Source organism: Carcharodon carcharias, chromosome 16 (genome assembly GCF_017639515.1).
Source record: "Carcharodon carcharias isolate sCarCar2 chromosome 16, sCarCar2.pri, whole genome shotgun sequence".
NCBI classification, from domain to species: domain Eukaryota; kingdom Metazoa; phylum Chordata; class Chondrichthyes; order Lamniformes; family Lamnidae; genus Carcharodon; species Carcharodon carcharias.
The window spans coordinates 53,172,278-53,195,776 of record NC_054482.1 but is presented as its reverse complement, the minus strand read 5'-3'; the positions used below and the strand labels follow the sequence as shown (position 1 = coordinate 53,195,776).

Here is a 23,499-nt window from a genome sequence, read left to right as displayed (position 1 = left end):
ACAGTGATTTTGATAGGGAGGTGCATAGTAAAATAGAATAGAATGTACAACACAGAAACAACTGGCCCATACTGGCGTTTATGCACCACATATGCCTCTCCCACCCTTCTTTATCTCACCATTAACATGTCCTTCCATCCCTTTCTCCCTCATGTTTATCTAGCTTTTCCTTAAATGAATCTATTCCATCCACCGCAACAGTTCCCTGTGGCAGCGAGATCGACATTCTCACCACTCTCTGGGTAAAGAAGTTTCTTCTGAATTTAAGAAAACAAGTACTACATCACGGAGGCTGAGTGTTTTGAAGTTTAGTGTAAATGAGATCAAGAGGGTAGGAGGTAGTTTTCCTGGACAAGATGAGCTCTGAAAGGCATGAAGGTGATAGAAGCCAAGGTGTGGCTTCAGGGATAGAGTGCAGGGAGTCTTTGAGTAAGTTTGTCTCGGTGGGCAACAGAAAGTGGGGGTACAGCAGAACCATTGAACAGATTACCACTATCTCAATGATACAAAAATCCATGAGTTGTCTGCATTTGTTGTTGGTGGGCAAGAGGGGAGGGGGCCAGGGAGGGAGGCTTAAGGAACTGGGGTTTGCAATGTGGAAACACAGTTATTTATGCTCTGGGGAGGAAGGCTTGCTATATTACCAACAGAATAAGAATGGGTTTCTTGCTAACTCATTACATATTTTATCATTGTCTGTCTCCCAATTAGCACACCATAAATTAGATGGACTTCGCAAGCATGCATACATAAAAATGACTCCAATTAAAACATTTCTCCTTGAAAACATTTTTGTGTCGATTTTATTGAATGACTAAAATGTGTTAATTCACTGTGAATCTGTCAAGCCAACATCATCAGCTACCTGTACCACCTTCGTAAGAAATGTCATATGACATCCAGATTATCCATTTAAAAAAAGTGCTTTCAAACAAGAATTGAAGGTGGGCTGGTAGCTCAAGTGATTTAAGTTCTTCATTTCCAAACATATTATTGCAATATAGCCAGTAGATAAGGAGTTTCTCAGGGAGGGATATATCCGGGTGAGGAGAGAAAAGCTATAACCTATTCAACGCAGGTAGCACAATAAAGGGAAGTGGGTTTGTGCCATTAGCTCCCACAACCAAGAGTTATCGAGTTTGATTGCACTGCTGTGGAGAGGTTTTAGGCACTCAGGTACAGGAGGAAAATTAACAGGGAGAAGCATGAGCAGACATCTTTCACATACTACCAGTAATAGGTTTCTCAGCTGTATTAGCAGAAACTTTGGAATAGCTCACCAAGAGATTATTTCAGCTTTGAATGATGAGGATACCTTGAAAGAATAGGAGTAAAAATAAAAATTATAAGTGGGAGACCTACCCTACTGACTGATCCTACCCTGTCATCTGACATGTTGGTGCGCTATCTCAAATCAGAGAAAAGCAGATAGGGAGAGGAAACAGAGAACAGACAACCCCAATAGGTAGACAAGGTTAAGATGAGTTATCTCTGACGCCAGCTTTAGTAGATTAGAAGACTCATTCAGAGGGTGCGAGTTTGAATCTGAATCATAACTGTCATTAAGCATCGTTCATCTTTATAACCTCCATCTTGGCACTGGGTCGGAGAGATATAAGGAGGTTAATTCCCATTAAAATATAGCAGCATTGGTAGTACCTACTTAAAAGCGCATAGTCAAGCCCATCTTTTGATTGAAAAGAGGCATACAAAGGCAGAAGGCAATGTTGAGAAAGTGAAAATACATACAGGCAGAGGAGGGGCAGCCTACACTGAGCTGGGAATGTGCTGGTTGTTCAAACATCATTCTTTCAAAGATATTTAGTACGGTGTTGCAGACCACAATTCTTTGGAATATTCTGAAACTTAAACTATTATTTTCACAATATGGTACAAAGGAGTAAAGCAGCTTAAATTAAAAATTAACTAGGATTATCTTATTTACAGAAGTTTTGAATAGCATCACTAAGCACAATAGTGGTAACATGCAACATGTAAGTATTTTTGATGAATGGGAAACAATACTAGAGCATTTTCTGGTTAGAGGAAATCTTGTCATCAGAAGCCTTCAAAAAAAAATTCAAACTTATAACAAAACTGTGTTTAAGATCCTCTTGTTCTCTTAATTTGTCTCAATTAAAAAACAAGTATAAATAGCAACAAGGCAGTATTGTCTTGAAATGATTACTGAGCTCAACAGTGTTTGGGAGCTAAATTACCAGCATCATTAAAAGAAGTGAGTTTTGCTCTAAATTGGACTAGTACACGGTGTTTAGACTCCTATCAGGCCGTGGTTAACTTATTAACATGGATCCTACTCTAGGGCAGGTAATGTGTTGGAGAATTTTGGATCATAACTGTTTGGGTGATTCTGTGGAACTGGTCATGGAATTCTTTATTTCTTAAGTTCAAATGAATGCTCCCGTAAGCAAAAACAAAGGAATATAGTTTTCAACAAAATCAAATGAGAAAGGAAAGAACAAAGGAATGTCCTCATAAATGTATTTTTTTCAAAACAGGTCCCAAAAGCAAGAATTCTGATTAAATAAAACAAATGAGAAAAAAAATCAGAAACTGTAACTAAAAAAGCTTCAGAGTACAAGTAAATCGGACCCACCGGTCGAGTGCTCCACTAGTGGGCATGCTGCGGGCAAATCCACGTACACCAGTCTGCTGAAAGTATGGAATAGTGAAGATGTTTGCAGCAATCACAGCCACGGAATCAGACGGGTTTACGAAGAATCCATGTTTTCCAAGGATCATGTTCCGATCCTATAAAAAAGTTCAATTTAATAGGTTTAATATTTTATCCTTAGTAAAATTGATAGCAAAAATAGGCCATCATATCAGGGTGGTATGAATACGGATATACATTGATACACTGAGTCACAGAATGGCACACTGAGCTTTTATATTCAAAATTCCCATCTACTGAGTAGCAGACTCATGTGGCCCAGCAGACTCAACAGACTATGTGGCCCAGCCTGACTTCAGAGCTAGACTAGAATCTATGGTATTTCTATTCCAAGACACTGAGCATTAAGGCACTAATGCCAACACGGTACTGCCCTTGAATGGCTCATATGTTCAGGTCCTTTCATTTACATTTAAAAAAAGACTAAGTCATTAGCACTGAAACTAGGAAGTTACAATACAACAGCTCTGAGTTAGAGTGTTGACAGGAAGACAAATGGTTTTCCTTACACCATCACCGTCAAAAGCAGCTCCAAAGTCATAGTCTCCTGTTTGCATTGCCTGCACCAGGTCCGCAGCATATGTCAAGTTCGGATCAGGATGGTGCCCGCCAAAGTCTTCAAGGGGCGCACAGTTCACTGCGGAGTTTGCAGGAGCCCCAAGCTCTTCACACAAAATCTTCTTAACATAAGGGCCCATAACTATTAGAGAATAAAATGAATGAAACAACATTCTGATGACAGAAAAGTGTAACTCACAGGCAATAATAAGATAATACACTGAAATGCTAAACTTAATTAGCAGAAAATAGTTAAGAATGATGTCCAGAAAATACGAGATTTGAACCTAAGCATAAGATATACTATCACAGCAGCAGTTGCTATTTAATGCTGTATATTTTTGAACATACAAAACTGACTGAATGATTTGTGAGGTTTCTCATCCCTAGATATCTCCAGGTACAGACTTGCACTGGGAAGTATACAGAATGCTCTTATATTCAAAAGGCCATCCCACAGGTATGAGACTTGGTTGCTGAGCATTGATAGATTATTTAAAAGTGTCAACCTTAGCTCAGTTGTAGCAGTCTTATCAGAGCCAAATGGTTGTTGATTCAAGCCCTACTTGAGGCTTGAGCAGTGCAGCTCGAGAATCCAACTTGAACAACACTCAAGAAGCTCGACACCAGCCAGGACAAAGCAGCCCGCTTGATTGACACGTCCATCACCTTCAACACTCACTCCCTCCACCACCAACGCACAGTGGCAGTGGTATGTGCCATTTACAAGGTGCATTGCTGTAACTTACAAAGGCTCCTTCGACAGCACCTTCCAAACGCGCGACCTCTACCACCTAGAAGGACAAGGACATCAGATGCATGGGAACACCACCACCTGCAAAATCCTGGAACTCCCTCCCCAACAGCACTGTGGGTGTACCTGAACCACATGGACTGCAATAATTCAAGAGGTGGCTCACCACCACCTTCCCAATGGCAATTAGAGATGGACAATAAATGTTAGCCAAGCCAGCGATGCCCACATCCCATTAAAAAATGTTTTGAAAAGTGAGCTTATCCGTTTAAGTTGCACAAACAAGATGCCAAACGTCCAGGGCTCAGTTGTTAAAAAAACAATGCAGAATGTAGAACTGAGCCGAACAGAACAAGACATTCTGAGGCTTAATGCTTTATCTGTGCTGAGATGGCAATACAGACCCTATAATTCAATGCGGCACTCCTAACCCAAGAGGAAAATAATCAACCAAGTTTCACATTTCTGATCGTTATTCAGTGACCCCTGTTGGAATATGAGTCAGAGAAAGAGAAACAGTGACAGAGACAGATTCACAACTCTGGTGATTTTTGCAGAGGCAGGATCAGCAATTAAAGAGGGCCGGCTGAAATTTTCCAGTTAGCCTCTAGGTTCCTGCAGGCAGCAGGTGCCAGCTTAGGTGCCTGGAGGCAGGTACCCAGTAACAGGCCGGAGGGCCAGAGCTCCAGGCAGAAGTAGAAGCCCTCCATTCTGACCTGGGCATAAGAACAGCTGCAAGCCTCCCTATAGAGGGATTCATCTCATTCATCCACAGTGGTGGCCTGGCTGTCCTGTAATTAAAGATTCAACAAAAGTTGGAGAATGTGCGCCTCCATTTGAAAGTCCCTTCTCTCATACTTGGTTTCCATTGCAGCCTGCTGTTCTTGTCAAGCAAGTTGGGCCCTGATTGGCCCTACAGCTTTGAGATCCTACCCACAGTTCTTAATTGGACAGTGGACAGCAGCCACACACACCTCTTCCCCTCACCCCAACTCCCCCCTGGCTATTAATTGGCCTCCCAGGGGAAAATCACAGCTGAGGGGCTAGTTCCTCCTGGGGCTGGGCTCGGGACCTAGAAACAGTCCCGACCCCTGTTTCCAGCCCTCACAGGGTTAATTCAACCCAGAGACAGACAGTTAGGCCCAGCTGAGATACCATCACAATTAAATCTTGTTGCTGAGATCCACAAATAAACATTGAGCAGAATGGAGCTGGTTACTTTGCATCTGTGCCTCAGTGAGTCAGCCCCGCTTTGGATTTTCAGTCCAGATGCAACATTGGAGAGGTCAGCGTACAAGGATACTTGAGGATTGAGAATGTAAATCTTTTTACTTTATTATATTACTTTAAATAAGCTGCAAGAGGAGAACAAGGGGACACAGATTCAAACTAGTAAAAGATAAATTTGGGACTGACATCAGGGAATGCTTCACAGAAGAACGGCCCATAGAATGGACACCCAGTTAAAGTGTGCAGGTGGACACCCTGGATTTAACTTGATGTTGCAATGAGGGAAGTTTAGAGTCTTTCTGGATGGGCTGAGTGGCTTTATTCATTGTAATTACCCTGCAATCTTAAGTCAGTGGGGGAGAAATGGAACTCACATATCAGTTTATGGAGTGTTAAACCCCCTCCAGTTTTTGCCCTGTGAACCACCATGCCCAAGTTGCGCTGGAAGTGTGCCTAAAGCCACATTGGTTTCAGGTGGCTTTTAGTTATCCAGGGCACCTCCCTGACTTAAATGTATAAATATACAGACAGCTGAAGAACACTGAATACCAAATTCAGGTAGAAATAGGCAGAGCTGAGCATCTCTCCAACTAGCTGTGCCGGGTCCTGAACCTTCTAATCAGCAAGCAATAAAGGGGCTACTGAAGGCCACTCAAAAAAAGCACATGACAATTTTAATGCGGGCCTAAGAGAAGCAAGAATGCTCTTCTGAGACAACAAAAATCACAGGTCTGCTACCCTTGCTGGCCCCATAACCTGCCATATTGCCTCCCCCACTACACCCCAACCTGCCAATCAGCTCAGCATAGCAAGTGCTATTTCCGACCCTCCTTAACCAGTGAGCTACAGTAGGGCCCCCATTCAGCATCTGCACTTTGCCAGCTGCATTTAAAATGAGGCTCAAAGCCAAATATGGCTCAACCCTCAGCATGCAGGGCCATCACTCTGCCAACTTTAAGCCCATTAGAACTCATCAAATTTCTCAGCCAATGATTTTCAAGTGGATTGAGAGCAAATGAAGAGAGAAAGTCGAAAAAATAGATTAACGTTAGAAATAAAACCCTACATTAAAAATACTATACAGCTTGTTTTATTTAAGAATTAAGCAATATTTCGCACTTTTGAACCTTATCAAAACTAGAGCAACTTAAACTGAAGAAACATGAAATGAGCAGTGCTTCACCAATCCTGTTCATTCTTCAGTGGAACAGGGATATTTGCCATCATCTTTAGGGCACTTAAAAACCCATTCAGCATTCTTCACACATTTAGCAGCACTTAATAACATGACACCTACTTTGCAGCAGCTGTCATCAGTTAATATCACGTTGGTCAAAAGCTTAAAACAGCTGAGTGGGCAGTTTGGGAATCAGAAATGGAAGGGCATGCTCATAGTCAGCAACTCCATCTTGATGAAGGATCCACTGATCCATTGGTACAGAACTTTTATATTAGAACTGGCTGCACTATAGAAATGATGAACAACTGCCCACCAACAGTTTAAGACACAGGTCATGAATGTCTTGTCAGGATGTTTTTAATCTTACACAAGGCTTTTCATTTTATACAATGTATTTTCTACTTTAAAGTTCTTTCAATAATTATTTTTGTGTGGTTATATGGATGGAAATGGGAGTATCTAGAATTTCTGGTGGCTTATTAAATACGGAATGGTTTGGTAAATTGTATCTTAACAGCTAGTTCACACAATGAGGACTGCTATGAATAGTCAGCACCAAACCCAGTTGTGAAGTGCTTACTACAACACATGAATCCACGACGAGTACAATAGCCCTGCTGAAGCATGCAACACATGTGATGTATAGGGCTCCTCCTACAACATGTAGGATACTCACCTTAGTGAGAGAGGGGAGAGATAATGCATTCACATTATGGATGAAAAATTGGGATCATTAACACCCATGTTTTGGGCGCCACAAGTGTTGTTAAAGCTTCAAAATGCCATCCGTGCCATATGCACAGACCAGTGGGATGAACTGCGTAGTCACTAATGTGAATGTAGCAAATGTCCTAGAAGTAGGTAGGCCAGGTAGATCATGACATCATCAGTTGTGCAATAATGATTTGACACCACTGGTGCCATTTTGGAGCACAATGCTCCATCTAATGCTCTCTCTTAACTTTGCACAGCTGATCTCGCATTGAACAGAAGGTGCGACTCCCTTCTCAGCACTAACCACCAGCGCAATTGAAAGGGATTTCAACTACATGCAGGTTAGTTGTGAGTTGATTTCTTCTGGCAGTTCCTATGACCTGTAAGTGTTTGGAGCTTTCTATAATTGTATAGGCAGTGAATCATTTAGGTCAATGCGCCAAATCTTGGCAGCATCAGATAGCAGTTTGCCACCACCAAAGGTTAGCTACTGGGCGACATGGGCTATATGTTGATGACATGGCTCATGACTCTCATGCCAATGTGACACCTCACATGAGAGACATACCTGGCGCAGAGGTCCTGCTGCAGCACGTGATACTCACCTGGTATAGGGTTCCTCCTCCAACATGTGGGCAGCATGCATACAATGAAGATAAAAGCAAAAAACTGCGGATGCTGGAAATCCGAAACAAAAACAAAAATACCTGGAAAAACTCAGGTCTGACAGCATCTGCGTTGAGGAATACAGTTAACGTTTCAAGTCCGTATGACTCTTCAATAGAACGAAGGAAAAATAGAAAGGAAGTGAAATATAAGCTGGTTTAAGGGGGTGTGGGACAGGTAGAGCTGGATAGAGGGCCAGTGATAGGTGGAGATTGCCAAAAGATGTCATAGACAAAAGGACAAAGAGGTGTTGTCGGCCTGTCCACAAGCATGACCCAGACCTCCCTGTCGCTTGCCATTTCAAAACACCACCCTGGTCTCATGCCCACATGTCCGTCTTTGGCCTGCTGCAATGTTCCAGTGAAGCTCAACGCAAACTGGAGGAACAGCACCTCATCTTCTGACTAGGCACTTTACAGCCTTCCAAACTGAATATTGAGTTCAACAACTTTAGATCATGAACCCTCTCCTCCATCCCCACCCACTTTCTGATCCCCCCTTTTCTAATAATTTATATATATTTTTCTTTTCCCACTTATTTCCATTATTTTTAAATGTATTTCCATCCATTGTTTTATCTCTACCTTTTAGCCTATTTTGATCCCTTCCCCCCACCCCACCCCCACTAGGGTTGTCTGTACCTTGCTTGTCCTGCTTTCTACCCTTAATGACACCATTAGCACATTTCTTAGCTAATATCACCACCGACAACACCTTTGTCCTTTTGTCTATGACATCTTTTAGCAATCTCCACCTATCACTGGCCCTCTATCCAGCTCTACCTGTCCCACACCCCCTTAAACCAGTTTATAGTTCACCTCTTTTCTATTTTTCCTTAGTTCTGGTGAAGAGTCATACGGACTCGAAACGTTAACTGTATTCCTCTCTGCAGATGCCGTCAGACATGCATACAATGAAACTCATGCTGCCATCTGAAATGTGATGGAGCAGATCTCTGTCACGCTGAAACAATGGTTCTGCTATCTGCACGTCTTTGGAAGAACCCTGCAGTATTCAATAAAACAGATGTCAAGATTCACAGCGGTCTGCTCTATGCTGCACAATCTCACCATCATGAGGGTACAGCTCTTGCCATCAGCTATATCGCGGATGGGATATTGAAATTTTGGTTAGGGGTATCGCATTCTGCCTGGGCTGAAAGGGGCCTTTTTGTTGTCTGTTCCCTTCCTTTTCCTTCCCTTCCTACTCCTCCTGACGTGCCTACTTCTTAGCTGCTCGTCATATTTTTTCTTATTCATTCATAGAATGTGGGCATCACTGACTTGGTCAGCATTTATTGCCCATCCCAATTGCCCTTGAGAAGTGGTGGTGAGCTGCCTGCAGCTCAATAGTTCCATGTCACTTCCCTGGGGTGCACCTCAAAAATTCTGGTAATCCATTTGGGAGTAAATTCTGGAGTGCTGCGAGACCCTGAAGGATCCTTTGCACAAGGTAATCCACATCCATGATGTCAGTAGTCTGAGCTTGCATGGCAGCAAGCTGCACCTTGCAGGACAGCAGTCTCAGCTTCCACTGTGGCACTCAGATGTTAGGTGGCTGTTGCTTGTGCTGCAATAGAAGCTGAAACTTTGGCCAGGAGAAATTGCATCACCACTGGATGCACAAGTGAATGAAGAGAGTTGAAGAAAGTGGTGGAGGCTGGCCGGGTCATGGAATTTATTCAAGGCTAAGTTAGGTAGGTTTTTGATAGACATGGGAGTCAAGGGTTATTTGGGGTCAGACAAAAAGGTATCAGATCAGTCATGATCTTAGTGAATGGCGAAGGAGGCTCGCAGGGCCTACTCCTGCTCCTAATTCCTATGAAATCATGTTTGATGAACCTGTTCGAGTTTTTTGAGGATGTTACTAACAGAATTGATAAAGGGGAGTCAGTGGATGTAGTATACCTGGATCTTCAGAAAGCTTTTGATAAAGTCCCCCATAAGTGGTTGGTTAGCAAAATTAAAGCACATGGGATAGGAGGTAATATACTGGCATGGATTAAGGATTGGTTAACAGGCAGAAAACATAGTAGGAATAAACAACTCATTCTCATGTTGGCAGGCTGTGACTAGTGGGGTACCACAGGGATCAGTATTCTGGCTTGTTGACGATATACGTCAATGATTTGGATGAGGAGACCAAATGTAATATTTTCAAGTTCGCAAATGACACAAAGCTAGGTAGGAATGAGGAAGATTTAGTGAGTGGGCAAGACCATGGCAGATGGAGTATAATGTGGAAAAATGTGAGGTTATCACTTTGATAGGAGGAACAGGTGCACAGAGTATCTATTAAATGGCAAAAGATTAGAAAGTGTAGATGTACAAAAGGACTGGGTGTCCTCATCAGTAAGTCACTTAAGGCTAACGTGCAGGCGCAGCAGGCAATTAGAAAGGTTAATGGCATGTTGGCCTTTATTGCAAGGGGATTTGAGTACAGGAGTAGCAAAGTCTTTCTTCAATTGTGTAGAACCTTGGTTAGACCGCACCTGTAGCAGTGCGCAGTTTTGGTCCCTTTACCCTAGGAAGGATATAATTGCCATAGAGGGAGTGCAACGTAAGTTCACCAGATTTGTTCCCAGGATGGCAGGACTGTCCTATGGAGAGAGATTGGGGAAACTGGGCCTGTATTCTCTAGAGTTTCAAAGATCTCATTGAAACCTATAAATATTTAAAGAGATAGACAGAGTAGAAGCAGGTAAGATGTTTCCCCTGATTAGGGAAATTAGAACCAGGGGACATAATTTCAAAATAAGTGGGAAGCCACACAGGACCAAGATGAGGAGAATTTTTTTTTTTACTCAGAGGGTTGTGAATCTTTGAAATTCTCTACCCCAGAGGGCTCTGGAAGCTCAGCCACTGAGTACATCTGAAGTAGAGATTGACAGATTTCTAAATGCCAATGATGTAAAGGGATATGGGGATAGTGTGGGAAAAAGGTATTGAAGTAGATGATCAGCCATGATCATATTGAATGGCGGAGCAGGCTCAATGGGCTGAATGACCCACTCCTGCTCCTCCATCCTATGTTCCTATGCTCCTATTCCATCACCTACACACTTGAAAGGATGAACTCCAAGCTGTGCACAACGCCTTGTGCCAAGCTGGTGCCAGGCTCCTCCGTGGTCTTTGACATTGAACGCAGGCTTTCCGGCAGGTTTCCCAATGCACAAGCGTATTGTTGTACATACCCATCAGTGTTCTTCTGTAACTTGTCCTATAAAGTTATCATCTGAACCCTATCCAGCAGAACTCTTGTGTCTTCTTCCATATTCTTCCAAATATTCATCCAATTTCCTTTTTGATAGCTGCTACTGAATCTTCTTCCACCACCCTGTCTGACAGTGCATTCCAAATCCTAACCACCTGTTGCATAATCTCTAGTTCTTTTGCTAATCATCTTAAATCAATACCTTCTGGTTATAAACCCTTCAACCATTGGAAATGGTTTTTCCTTAGTTACTTTATGTAAATACTTCATAATTTTAATAACCTCTACCAAATCTCTGCTCCAAGCAGAACATTCCCAGTTTCTCCAATCTATTGACTTAAACCAGGAATATTATTCCTGCCTGATTAAGAATAACTGGCAAAACACATCAAAAGAGTTCATTCCCAAAGCAATGGGATTATGATGCATCATGAGGTACAGTCAGTCACATTAGATCCACAAGGATCACATCCCTTTTCAATTCCGACTGCAAGTGGAATTTGTAACAGCCTCAGTATTTTGCTTTTTCACCTTTCATTAGACAACATTCTGTGTAAAGTTACAATGCTACAATATAGGAAATAATCTAAAGAGAAGAAAGAGATTAGAAATTAAAAATTAGAAATTTTCCTAAGGAAATTGATCAGTTTTCCTCCTGACTCCCAAATCCTGTTTACCATCTACAAGGCAAAAGTCAGGAATGTGATAGAATACCCTCCACTTGCCTGGTTAAGTGTAGCTCCCACAACACTCAAGAAGCTTGACACTATCCAGGATAAAGCAGCCCACCGGACTGGCACCCCATCCACCACCTTAAACATTCACTCCCTCCACCACCAACACAATGGCAGCACTGTGTACAATCTACAAGATGCATTGCAGCAACACACCAAACCTCTTTAGACAACACCTTCCAAACCCACTACTTCAACCACCTAGAGGGATAAGGGCAGCAGGTGCATAGGAGCACCACCACCTGCAAGTTCCTCTCCAAGCCACACACCATTCTGACTTAAAACTATATTGTCGTTCCTTCACTGTTGCTGGGTCAAAATCCTGGAACTTCCTTCCTAACAGCACTTAGTGTAGGTACACAATATGAACTACAGCGGTTCAACAAGGTGACTCACCACCACCTTCTCAAGGAAAATTAGGGATGAGCAATAAATGCTGACTTGCCACTGACACCCACATCCTGTCAAAGAATAAATAAAAACAAAATCCCAAAAACATAATGTAGTGTTTGGATTAACTGAACTGTTATGGCAGTTTAAACTTTGACAATTAACAAGGTCACTATTTTCATAAAAAAGTGCTTGGCAAAGCATTTTGATGCATTTGCAAAGAATGCAATTACTGAAATACATGATCACATCTTGGACATTGTGATTTAAGTAGAGTATGGCTCAGCTAGCTCTTCTCATCTGCTTAAAAAAAGTTTGCTAAACACTTCACGACAAAGATGTATCTTTGATATTTAATTTTTATAAAGAATCTTCTGTCACAAAATAAAAATACGTTAACACCACTAGTTGCCACATTGCACTTCATACCTCCATGCATGGCATCCAATCTGATCTTCAACTGATTTGGACCAGAAAGTAGCTCCTTCAAGGCACTAAAATCAAAGATGTTCCGTAGCATGTTAGTGTAGGCCTCCACTGAATCCACAATCTCCACTGGAAAATAATCACACAATGTTTATAGGTACTGAGTTGGCATTCAGTTTTAATAGAGTTAACAGCTCATACTCCAGAAACTTATTAATCAGCCAAACTTAAGCCAATACTTTGAGTCAAGGACCAGTAAGCTCTGTAAAAGTTGGCATTAAACAGAAAAATACAACCCTGAAAAATACTTCCAAGGGAAAATATTATCAGGGTGAAGCCACAATGAACCAGCAATGGCTGGAAACACTACAGAGAGGGGCAGTTGATTATTTGCATCAGAGGATCGAACTATAAGAAAAACTTAGAAAAATTTGACACTCCTCACCTATGAAATGAGGTGAATAAGAAAGGACCTAATATGATCTTACAAGAGGCAGAACGGAATGAATGAAAATTGAATGACAGTGAAATTTAAGTTCAGGATTGATGTGCAGATAATAGTTTTGTACATAATTGAGATTAATACCTGAAATGTCTCCATTACATTACATAGGAACTCAGAGTGGAATTTTCCGCGCCCGCTGGTGGCAGAAGTCATGGTGGGCGTGAGTGGACAATATGGCAGGAAGGCCAAAAGTCAGTTTCACACCGTTGTGAAACCTGTTTGCAATCGTCCACTCCACCCTTCAATGGCAGGCCGCATTTCCTGCTGTCAGATTTTGGGAAATTTATTGCAGTACATCTGCATATCATCATAAAGCCAACTCACCAGAATCATTCCCCCACATCAAATTTACCGCCCATGTTGTCAGGAAAACACACCAGTGCAGAACACGTCTTGACAAGTGTGACATGCAAAAGTCGCGACTTACTGACTCATAGACATTTACAGCACAGAAGGAGGCCATTCAGCCCATCAAGTCCATGCCGTTCAACAAAGATCTGACTACACTAATCCCAATTTCCAGTACTTGGCCCATAGCCCTGCAGGCTATGGCAACACTGGGTGACTGTCCTCTTTTGCAAGGTATTTGCACTGACCACCACCGCCATTGCCTCCTGTGCTGGATTGGTGACTTTACTTTCTGGCCTTTGTCCAGAGCAGGGGTAGCAGACAGGCCTGCACAGCATCCAAAAGGCGTTTCAGGGATGCTTCACTGAATTGGGGGGCTGCAGTTTTCTTACCTTTCAGGGCCATGTCTTCTGTGCAGCAGTCCTGGGCTGGAAGCACTGACAGGTGTGCGTGCGGCTGCACTTCAAATATGCCACCCAGCATGAGGAAGCAGCGAGGTGATGGTGTAGCAGGTGAATGAAAACCCACTCGCCATCGGAACGGCATGTTCCCTGGGAATGCATGATTAATGAGGCAGGTTTGGGACGATGCGGCGTGAAAAGCCACCACTGTAGCTGGTATGTAAAACTTTCTTTTTCCTGCCCATTACTGCGCTTAAAGTAAATCTGGGACAATTCCACTCAAAATTTCTTGAATCATCCAAAACCCAATTAGGTGAAGTTATTGCACAGGGGGAGGAATGTGACAAAGGAAATCATAGATTCCTATGAAAAGATAAGCTAGTTTGATGAATGATATCCCTCACATGTATTGAAGTAAATCTAATGAAACTCATTTTACCTTCAGAACGAGGAGTGGTTTTCCTCCCAGTCAGAGCTGGATTCAAACACATTTCCTGCAGATTAGAGGACAGTGTGTACCCTACTGTAAGACTCAGTCTCCCACAGTGCTTCCTAGAGAGGGTGTAGGAGTGCATCATGGATTCTTTGTTGCCTTCTAATCTAATACCAGTCTGTGCTGAACTAATGGATGGTACATTCTTAGTGTGGCTTCAGGGCTTTATCGATTTCTCTCCCCCAAAGTGGAGCATCTCTGCTACCCTGAAGTATCCTACCTCACGTACCAACATAGATGAGAACAAATTTATCTCACTGATGGAAAATCATACTCCATTTATATTACAGAGCCACCAATACAAGTACTTCTGTAAATCCATGGATGTAAAATCTGTCTAATTTATTCTGTAGACTGGACAGTGATTTTGCTAGTCTACTTTGTGGATCTCCTCCAATCAACTAATTTCTTTCTTCTTCAGCCCCTACTTTTTTAAATATTTTTTTTTAGACATCTCTACATAAACATACAATGAAAGCTAGACATCACCGGATTAGAGGACCTACTCAGTGGTGGGTTTAAGTTACAGACATTAACCCCAAGATGTTCCAGTAATTTGGTTATTCCAAACGTATATATCAAAGCATTTAGTGGATAGATAATTGACGGTAGATCTTGTAAATCTAAAAATTTGTGTCCTTAAAATGCAATACTTTATGATAGTGATGAGGGGGAGGAACTGAGGAGAGTTAGTGCTAAGTTATCTCAAGAGAATATGTTTAAAAATACCTAGATTTACTAATGGATTTAATATTTAAAAATGTTTTCTAAGCTTCAATAAAATAGAATATGTCTTAGTTCTCCACAATCTGCTTTGTAAGAATGCACAATAAGTAATAAAACACAAAACTCAGAGGTTTTATTAATCAGTGGGGAAAAACTATTATCTATTCTTTAAAAAAATATTTTTATGGAATAAGATCAAATATATTCTGGGCTAATATTAAATTAATACCCAACCAAGAATTTTGAGGAACAGAAAAAATGCCTTTAGGTCCATCAAACCTATTGCTTTTGATAAGATTTCAACTCAGTCGACCTATCTTCTCACCAGGTTCCTCAATTCCTTCTTGCCACGGCTTTGTTAAAAATGGTTTTACAACTCCATCTTTAAAGAACACAATCATGGTAGCCTAAGTGGTAAATCCTCCATTCCTGGATCTCCATTTTTCACATCAAAAATAGCAGTTTGTAGCTACCTTGATAGCTAAAGCCCCAATCTATAAGTACTAAAGCATGAAAGATCAAAGCTTTACTTCTAGTTTGCACGGAGTTAGCTGATCACAGTTGTGATGCCATAATCAGTCTCAGTTCTCCTTAGACAAAGGTGTGAAAAAAAGAGTAATTGCTTCAAATTATTATCGAAGGATCCTTGCTGGAAAACATGTGTGTGACTAAAAGGCGAGGATGCTTTCTATGGTCCAATTGTTTGCCGACACTCAAGCAGCTCATTTATGAGAAACAGTTGAGGTACTGATCAATCATGTCCACTAGACGGGGAGAGAAGGAAGGAAAATTTAAACAATGTATATCCAATTCTGCATGCAGCCGCTTTGGAGTTCGGAACTACCCTTCATACAGAATCACTAAGAGGATCATCATTGAGCCTACTATTGCATGTGTCTTAATGGCTAGTTAAGGGCAGCACCAACATGCCCGGGGCAGGTCACTGAGCTACAGTGGAAAACTCAACAAGTATAAGGAGACTTAGAAAAATGCGATACACTCTCTAAAAGATATTATGCAAAAAATTATCATAGTTTAGGTCAGTGATTTGAAATGGTGCAAGTAACTAGTTACCTGTAAATGGTTTGAACTTGTTTTCTAAGTCAAACTGCTGTTTTCCAATTGTAGTTAGATCAACTTTCAGATCTGGACAGATAGCATATTCTTCAATAGTTTTGCTGAGCTGAAAAATCTTCTCTGTGACAGCCTCAGGTGCTGGACCTGCGAAAGACAAGGCATACCCATTAAACTGCAAAAAAAGATACATCACCATTGTTAACTGGTTAATAATTCATCCTGCACACTTTTCACGAAAAGAGACCCTACCACTTATCTTATTTTCATCAGGTTGGTTGATGGTCAAATACTAGCTGAAGCCCTGGAACAGCCAGCTAGCTCTGGGCCATGGGGTGGCATGGCTTGGCGTGACAGAGATGAAGAGAAACATTTTTTCTCAAAGAGTCGTGAGTCTTTGGAATTCTCTTCCTCAAAAGGTGGTGAAAGATGGTCTTTGTATATTTTTAAGGCAGAGGTAGATAGATTCTTGATAATCAAGGGGGTGAAAGGTTACTGGGTATAGGTGGGAATGAGGTTACAATCAGATCAGCCATAATCTTATTGAAAGGCGGAGCAGGCTCGAGGGGCCGAGTGAGCTACTCCTGTTCCTAATTCGTATGTACATTTGAGTGGCTCAACCTGTCTTCAGGCCAAAAAAGATAGGCCCGCTGGGAAACCGGTTATTTGGAAAGGGGAAGGCAAAGCAGCAGCAGCCCAGAACCCTGTTCCACACAGCCCCACAGAAAAATGAACTTGCCTTCAGGATCCTCTTTGGCTGCACCAGCAGCAGATGCTAGTTGGAATGTACATGGTATCCACTGCAGTCAGTTCAGACAAAAAAGGCAATCCAGGACCTACTGATATTATGGAACCTAATTTTCATTACAAAGGAGTCTACTGCCTGATTCCAGGGGTCGTTCTGGCCACAGGGTGGTGGGCACCTTCTGGGTATTAGCACTCTGTGCCTGTGGAAGTGCTGCAAATTCTGCTCCTAATACTAGCTTGCAGGGAAAAATAGTGGCACAATTGTCTTAACATGTGCCTGGACAGGAGAGAATGGGAAAAAAAATTCCAATTGCCAATCAATGTCTCATGAATGCCTGGTGGAAAGTATGGCATGGATTTTTGCAGAGTTGGAAGTCTCACCCCCATTTCTGACAGATCCCATTTTTCTGGTAGGGGAATGGGGGCAGGTGACCCCAAGAAGGAAACCCAAACTCAGCAGGACCATTTGAACTCAGTGCTGAGTTCAAAAAGACCCCATTTTCACTTTAGCAAGGGCCTTAACCTGCAGTATGGAAGTTCTTAAGAGTAGATGTAAATGCTTTTGAAGGATGCATAAGGTCTATAGAACTGTCAAGCTGTGAAGTTATTTAAATCCTAACCCTTCAAAAAAAGAGCCCCTCTGTGTCAGTGAGGTAAAACAAATCTGTCCCAGCAGTTACAATAGCTGCCTGTTGACATTTCCCCAAGGGATTTTAATTACGTCATTGCTAATATTTGCCTGCTTTCCACAACCTATCAATATCTCAGCAGCAGACCCTAAGTTCTCCTTTGATTGACAGCTTTAAAAAGTTATTAAAGAGTTAGCTGTCTTTGAAGTGGGTTTTTAAGATTATTTTCACGGGACGTGGACATCGCTAGCTAGGTGTGGTGGTGAGCCTCCTTCGAGTCACTGCAGTCCACTGTTATAGATAAACCCACAGTGCTGTTAGGCCGATATAATTCAATATGATGTGTGGCTTTAAGGGGGAACTTTAAGGTGGTGATTTTTTTTGCATCTGTTGCCCTTGTCCTTCTGGGTGGGAGAGACCGTAGGTTTGGAAGGTGCTCCCGTAGGAGCTTTGGTGAGTTGCTGCAGTGCGTCCTGTAGATGGTACATACCACTGCCACTGTACGTCAGTGGTAGAGGAAGTGAATATTGATGGTGGTGGATGGGGTGCCAATCAAGTTGTCCTGAATGGTGTCTCGCTTCTTGAATGTTACTGGAGCTGTGCTCATTCAGGCAAGTGGAAAGTATTCCATGACACTCCTGACTTGTGCCTTATAGATGGTGGACAGGCTTTGGGGAGTCAGGAGGCGAGTTACTTATCGCAGGATTCCCAGCCTCTGACATCCACAGTATTTGTGTGGCTGGTCCATTTGACTGAGCATTGTAGAAGCCCTAGCAAAACTGAAGTCAATGCCCATGATGGCTACTGGGTGAGTTGGTATGGAGAGTGTAAAGGCAAAGGGTGATGGGTTGGTTGGCGTGAGTTGGCCTTAAGTTGGTATGGGGCTATAAGAGGCCATGGTAGTGGGTAGGGGGCATGAGTTGGCATCAAGTTGGCATAAGGAGCCATTGGGGCATGGGTTGACATGGATTAGGCATGGGGAGTGGGTGGGGGTTACGGGGAGTGAGGAGTGATGGCCTAAAATATGAACAAACAAAGACAAAAACAAAGTCCCAGATAACTGAGACAAGCCTTTTAAACAGCCCGCTTTGGCACTCGGCAGTCTCTATGGCCATCTTTGATTTGTGTCCGCGGGCGGTGGATCTGACTCCATCATGCACCTGAACCCTCTTCCCTACCCCGGAACAAAGATCCAGCCATTCAGTAAGTTTCTCCTGAGGCAGCTGCAGCAAGTCTGGATATTTGCAGGCCTGCACTATCTACCTCGGGAACGAAAATCCAGGCCCTATTTGTGTGGGGTGCTGATGAGTGTAGGTTTAGACTCTGTGTGATGCTTGTAGTCAAATAGCTCAAAAACATTGACTGACTAGGCTCTTACATGAAGAATAACAATTTGGTGAAATACTGAGAGACAAATCAGAACCCTGGCAGAATTTAATCCTGAGGAGAGGAGAAAAAGCCACACAACATTAAGTTTCCCCCTCCCAGATTAATATTGCACTTTAAATGAAACCTGTTTATAATTAAAATGTTTTAAACTCAAATCTACCATATTTTATTGAACAATATCGAACTCAAAAGGTTATAATACAAGTACATCTACACAACTACCTATAATACTGGACTAGATATCCAAAAGCAATGCTTTTCAAAGTTTGCTTCACTTACTGTTTATGTATACTAGTGCATGTTACAGAACAAAAGGCTTGGGGATCTCTGGCCTAGATTGATTGATCGAGTCCATAATGGGACTTCAACTTTCAGATTCAGAGGCAAAAATGCTACAAACTGAGCAAAGCCAAGAAACTTAGAACTTGGCATCCTATTAAAGTACGTAGTTCTGAAATGGAGCTGGAACAGGCACAAATGAAGCGAAGAACCTCCTCTTGTATTGAAAGTTCGATTATGATATGCGCCAATGGCATTAAAATTAACACTCAGTGTTGTATCATGGATTGTTAGTGAAACCACTGACAAAACCAAAATCACTTCAGGTAAAAACAGAAATGGCACCATAAGACACAATTAAAATACAGAACCAATCTGAAGGAATACTATCAACTCATTAAAAAAAAAATCAAAAATCAGCAAAGACCACAAAGATTAACCTATTTAGTGGCTACATGTAATTTATTATTTACTCAGAAGTGTAATGTGAGGCCTTATGGTTGTTCCAGCAGCTATGTCATCTGATGTTCTACGCTGATGCTATTCTATCATAATTTCAATTCCCCACAAATGCTATAAACTGGGACAGGATGGAGACGACAATACATTTATGTGATGCACAAATGTGTTTATGCTGTAAACTTCTGAGCAAATGAAAAACGCCAAATACAACTTTGCCACTTTTAGCACATGTATCTAAGTCCAGTGCTTGGGCCTTTCTGAATTAAAAAGCAACGACATGGAACTAATTAAACAGTTCTTTCAAAGAGTCAGAACAGATTGGTGGGCTGAATTATCCCCTTGTGCTGTACTGTTCTTTGATAAAACAGAAGAGGGGAGTAATATTCTTTCGGGGGCGGGGAATGAAGAATATCTACTTTACAAAGAGAAGACATTCCCTGCTTTGAAACACATGCCTATGACCTACTCAGATGTTACATTAAGATGCGGTTAATGAGCTAAGCAGGGGCAGCATCCTACCTCTACTGCTACATCTGAATCTCAGCAATCAAGCTGGGATCAGCATTCGGGTTTGGGAAGGAAGCCAATGCCTCTCAATCCAAAAGTAGCCCATTGGAAGCAACCTCTGCAAAACAGTCAAATATTCTTTCTTCGCCAGAAATAGAAAACAGTAGATCACAAGGCTACAAATAGATTTCTAAAACGACCACTGTTATTCCAGAAGAGAATTATTCCTAATGATTATTTTCACAGCCATTTTTTAAAATAAGTATTTTTTTCCTGCATCATCCTCCCTGAATCTCATTCCATTTTGTACGACCCATCCTCCAAATATCATTCAAGTTTAACAAATGCAAAGGCTTAATTAAACTCTACCTTGCAGGTGCTATTGCATGATAGTGACTCGTAACCTGTCTTGCTGGAATGTTACATCATTGGAAATAAGGAAAACGACAGGAAGTAAGCTGGGACCAATAAACACTTCTATGTCTGTCTAAAATGAAATTATACAGATGTAATCACTGCCTTTGAACTTTTCTAAACAAGGCCTATCATGTATGAGCATCACAGCATCGGCTTGAAATATCGGAGTTAATCAACAGTCATTTCTACCACTGTTTATGAATTACCCACCTCCACTGGAAATATTGTACTTGATCCCAAAATCTCCATCAGGCCCACCAGGATTGTGGCTTGCTGTCAGAATAATTCCTCCAATTGCTTTGATTTTTCTGATAATGCAGGATACAGCTGGAGTCGAGAGAATTCCATTCTGCCCAATTACTAAGCGTCCAATCTGTTAAAAGGATGTTAAATATCTTGAAAGAGTGGCACTATTCATTTAAAACTCCTTAATTCTACTTTGTTTGAAGTGAAATTTATCCTTGCAAAAGTTGAAGAAAGCCAGTACTGAGGAATAAAACACCGTTCTTATCCAGCATACAGTACCACAAGGTTGGCTATGGCATGAGTTTGCGCAGTCATTTTTTCCCCCTATGCTGCATCAACCTCAGAAGAGCATCCCTTACTGCATCAGGGTGACATTTCCAGTACCCACATCCTTGGTGATCCGTGAGATCACCCTTAGGATTGCATACTTACTGAAAATTATGGGCTGTTTTATTAAGTTATAAATCTGTGCCTACAAGGAATCAGTTTAAGATTATCCCAAACTTGTACAGTCAGGACAGTAAAATAGTAATGACCTTTAAGCCATCAGCAAATAACTGCAGTCTACAATACAGTTTCAGTATGTGTCTCATTAATTTGCATTCACTGATAATTCAACTGCAACTTCTTAGTGTTGCAATTAGTGAAATGAAAGAATGTTTTATTGGATTTGTCTATCTTGAAAAGAAATATACTTGAAGACTGATTTAACAGAAAAGACTCATGATTTACCTTTTTTGATAAAAGGGCTTTAAAAGGATCTTGTACAACATTACTGAATCTTTTTTGGCAGACAGAGATAGAAGTTATTTGCTTTCATCCACTGTAATAAATTCCTTTAATCAGAGCCACTGATTTATATTGATTGAATTTGTCCAATTTTTATTGCATTTCAGAAGTAACTCATTGTCTGTGAAGAACTTTGAGATGGTGAGAGGCAAGTTTTTTCTTCCTTCCTGGAAGGAAGATTCAGGGGACCATGAAAAGGAACACACAGCCTCTGCAAGCTGACACTGTGAAAAAGGTAGGGTTTTTGTTGGGTGTAAGTCATGAATGGAGGGAAGAGACGTAGACTCCAGATATGAGGATGAAACTGGCAAGCTGGGGGTGGTGTAGGAATAGTAAGAGCAGTTGCAGCAAATGGTGAGCAGGAGAAGAGTGCAGGTGCTTAGCGTGGATGGGGAGAGCAACGGGGTTCCCAGTACTGAGATAGTAAGGTCTGTGTTACATAAAATAGATAAACAGCTCTGTACATTGTTCTTAAACACAGACTTTACAGCTTAGGCAACCTGTCCTCAGAATAAAATTGCGTTCCGGCTGTGAGTGAGAAATAACTAGGTTGAACATTTTCACAATGGCAAAAGCAAGTCCTTAACTTAAGCTACTTCCAGCTCATGGTCAAAAATTCATCTATATTTACTGCCTAGTTTAGCAGTTGGAATTAGTGGATCAGAGCTCTGGTCATGCAATAAGGGCAAGATCGGGCTCAGTCATATTTTGAGGAATGACTGAAGGAAGGGAATTACCAGCAGGGCAGCAGGGAGACACTTCAGTTGGCCTCAGGTGGTGGCACTATAATGCCAGCCTTGAAAAAACAGCTAGGAGAACTGAATGGGAGCCATGACACACAGTAAGTATAATGAGACATAACTGAGGCATAGTCGGGCAGCAGTGATGGAAATAGGCAACAAGAGGATTTTGCAGGAAGACAAGAATCATGTGCAATTATTAATATATTTGCAGCAGAGCTCATGTGTATTGCTCATGCTGAGTCGCAAGATACTTTGCTTTATAACAACTGATGCATTATGCCACATGACACAAAATGTTGAGGGTCAAAGATTTATGGTGATAGAATAAGTCAAATTCTATTCTGTCAAATCAATCATCATAAGGAATCATTAAGGAAGCTATCAAACTATATCTTCTTTCCTGTCATTACGGTTCATTTTTAGAGAATAGTTTGTTGATATTAACAGATGGGAATGTGGTTACTTATCTTTTTATGAAAGGAGGGAGAGAGAAAAAAAGGGAACCATACAGCAATTGGCCTGATATTAGGGATAGGGAAAATAGAATCTATTATTAAAATTTTTCCAAGGACAGTTGGAGCTTTTTGGAGTGTGTAAATAGCAGAGTAGAAAAGGGTGAAATCAGTAGATATGGTGTATTTGGATTTTCAGGAGGCATGTAACACAAGAATTTAATTGGATACATGATTAGGGTTCTTTGAGTTAGGGGGTATTATAGCAGTGTGGATTGAAAATTAGTTAATGAGCAGAAAAAAGATATTAGAAATAACAGAGATAAAAACAAAAAACTGCGGATGCTGGAAATCCAAAACAAAAACAGAATTACCTGGAAAAACTCAGCAGGTCTGTCTGTCTGGCAGCATCGGTGAAGAAGAAAAGAGCTGACATTTTGAGTCCTCATGACCCTTCTGACTCGAAACGTCAACTCTTTTCTTCTCCGCCGATGCTGCCAGACCTGCTGAGCTTTTCCAGGTAATTCTGTTTTTGATTAGAAATAACAGGTCATTTTCGATACAGCAGGGTGTAAACATTGGAGCTTGAATTAGTGCTCGAACCTCAGCAAACAACAACCTACATTAAATGACTGAGTGTAATATATCTCAGTTTTCTAACTGTACAAATCTAAGTTAGCTACAAGGAGAACGTAAAGAGGTTGCAAAGGGCAATAGACCAAATAAGTAATT

The 23,499-nt window shown here is 41.5% G+C and overlaps 1 protein-coding gene across 1 annotated transcript in view; it reads right to left on the bottom strand.

The window, feature by feature from the left end:
* The window catches only part of pgm1 (phosphoglucomutase 1), a 76,499-nt gene that overhangs the window by 20,094 nt on the left and 32,906 nt on the right, over positions 1 to 23,499 (bottom strand). The window contains exons 2-6 of the mRNA XM_041208890.1: positions 20,748 to 20,910; positions 16,108 to 16,254; positions 12,564 to 12,689; positions 3,205 to 3,395; positions 2,618 to 2,772 (exon numbers count right to left, since the gene is read on the bottom strand). Coding sequence (XP_041064824.1) covers positions 2,618 to 2,772; positions 3,205 to 3,395; positions 12,564 to 12,689; positions 16,108 to 16,254; positions 20,748 to 20,910 — 782 coding nt within the window. The remainder of the gene's footprint in view (positions 1 to 2,617; positions 2,773 to 3,204; positions 3,396 to 12,563; positions 12,690 to 16,107; positions 16,255 to 20,747; positions 20,911 to 23,499) is intronic.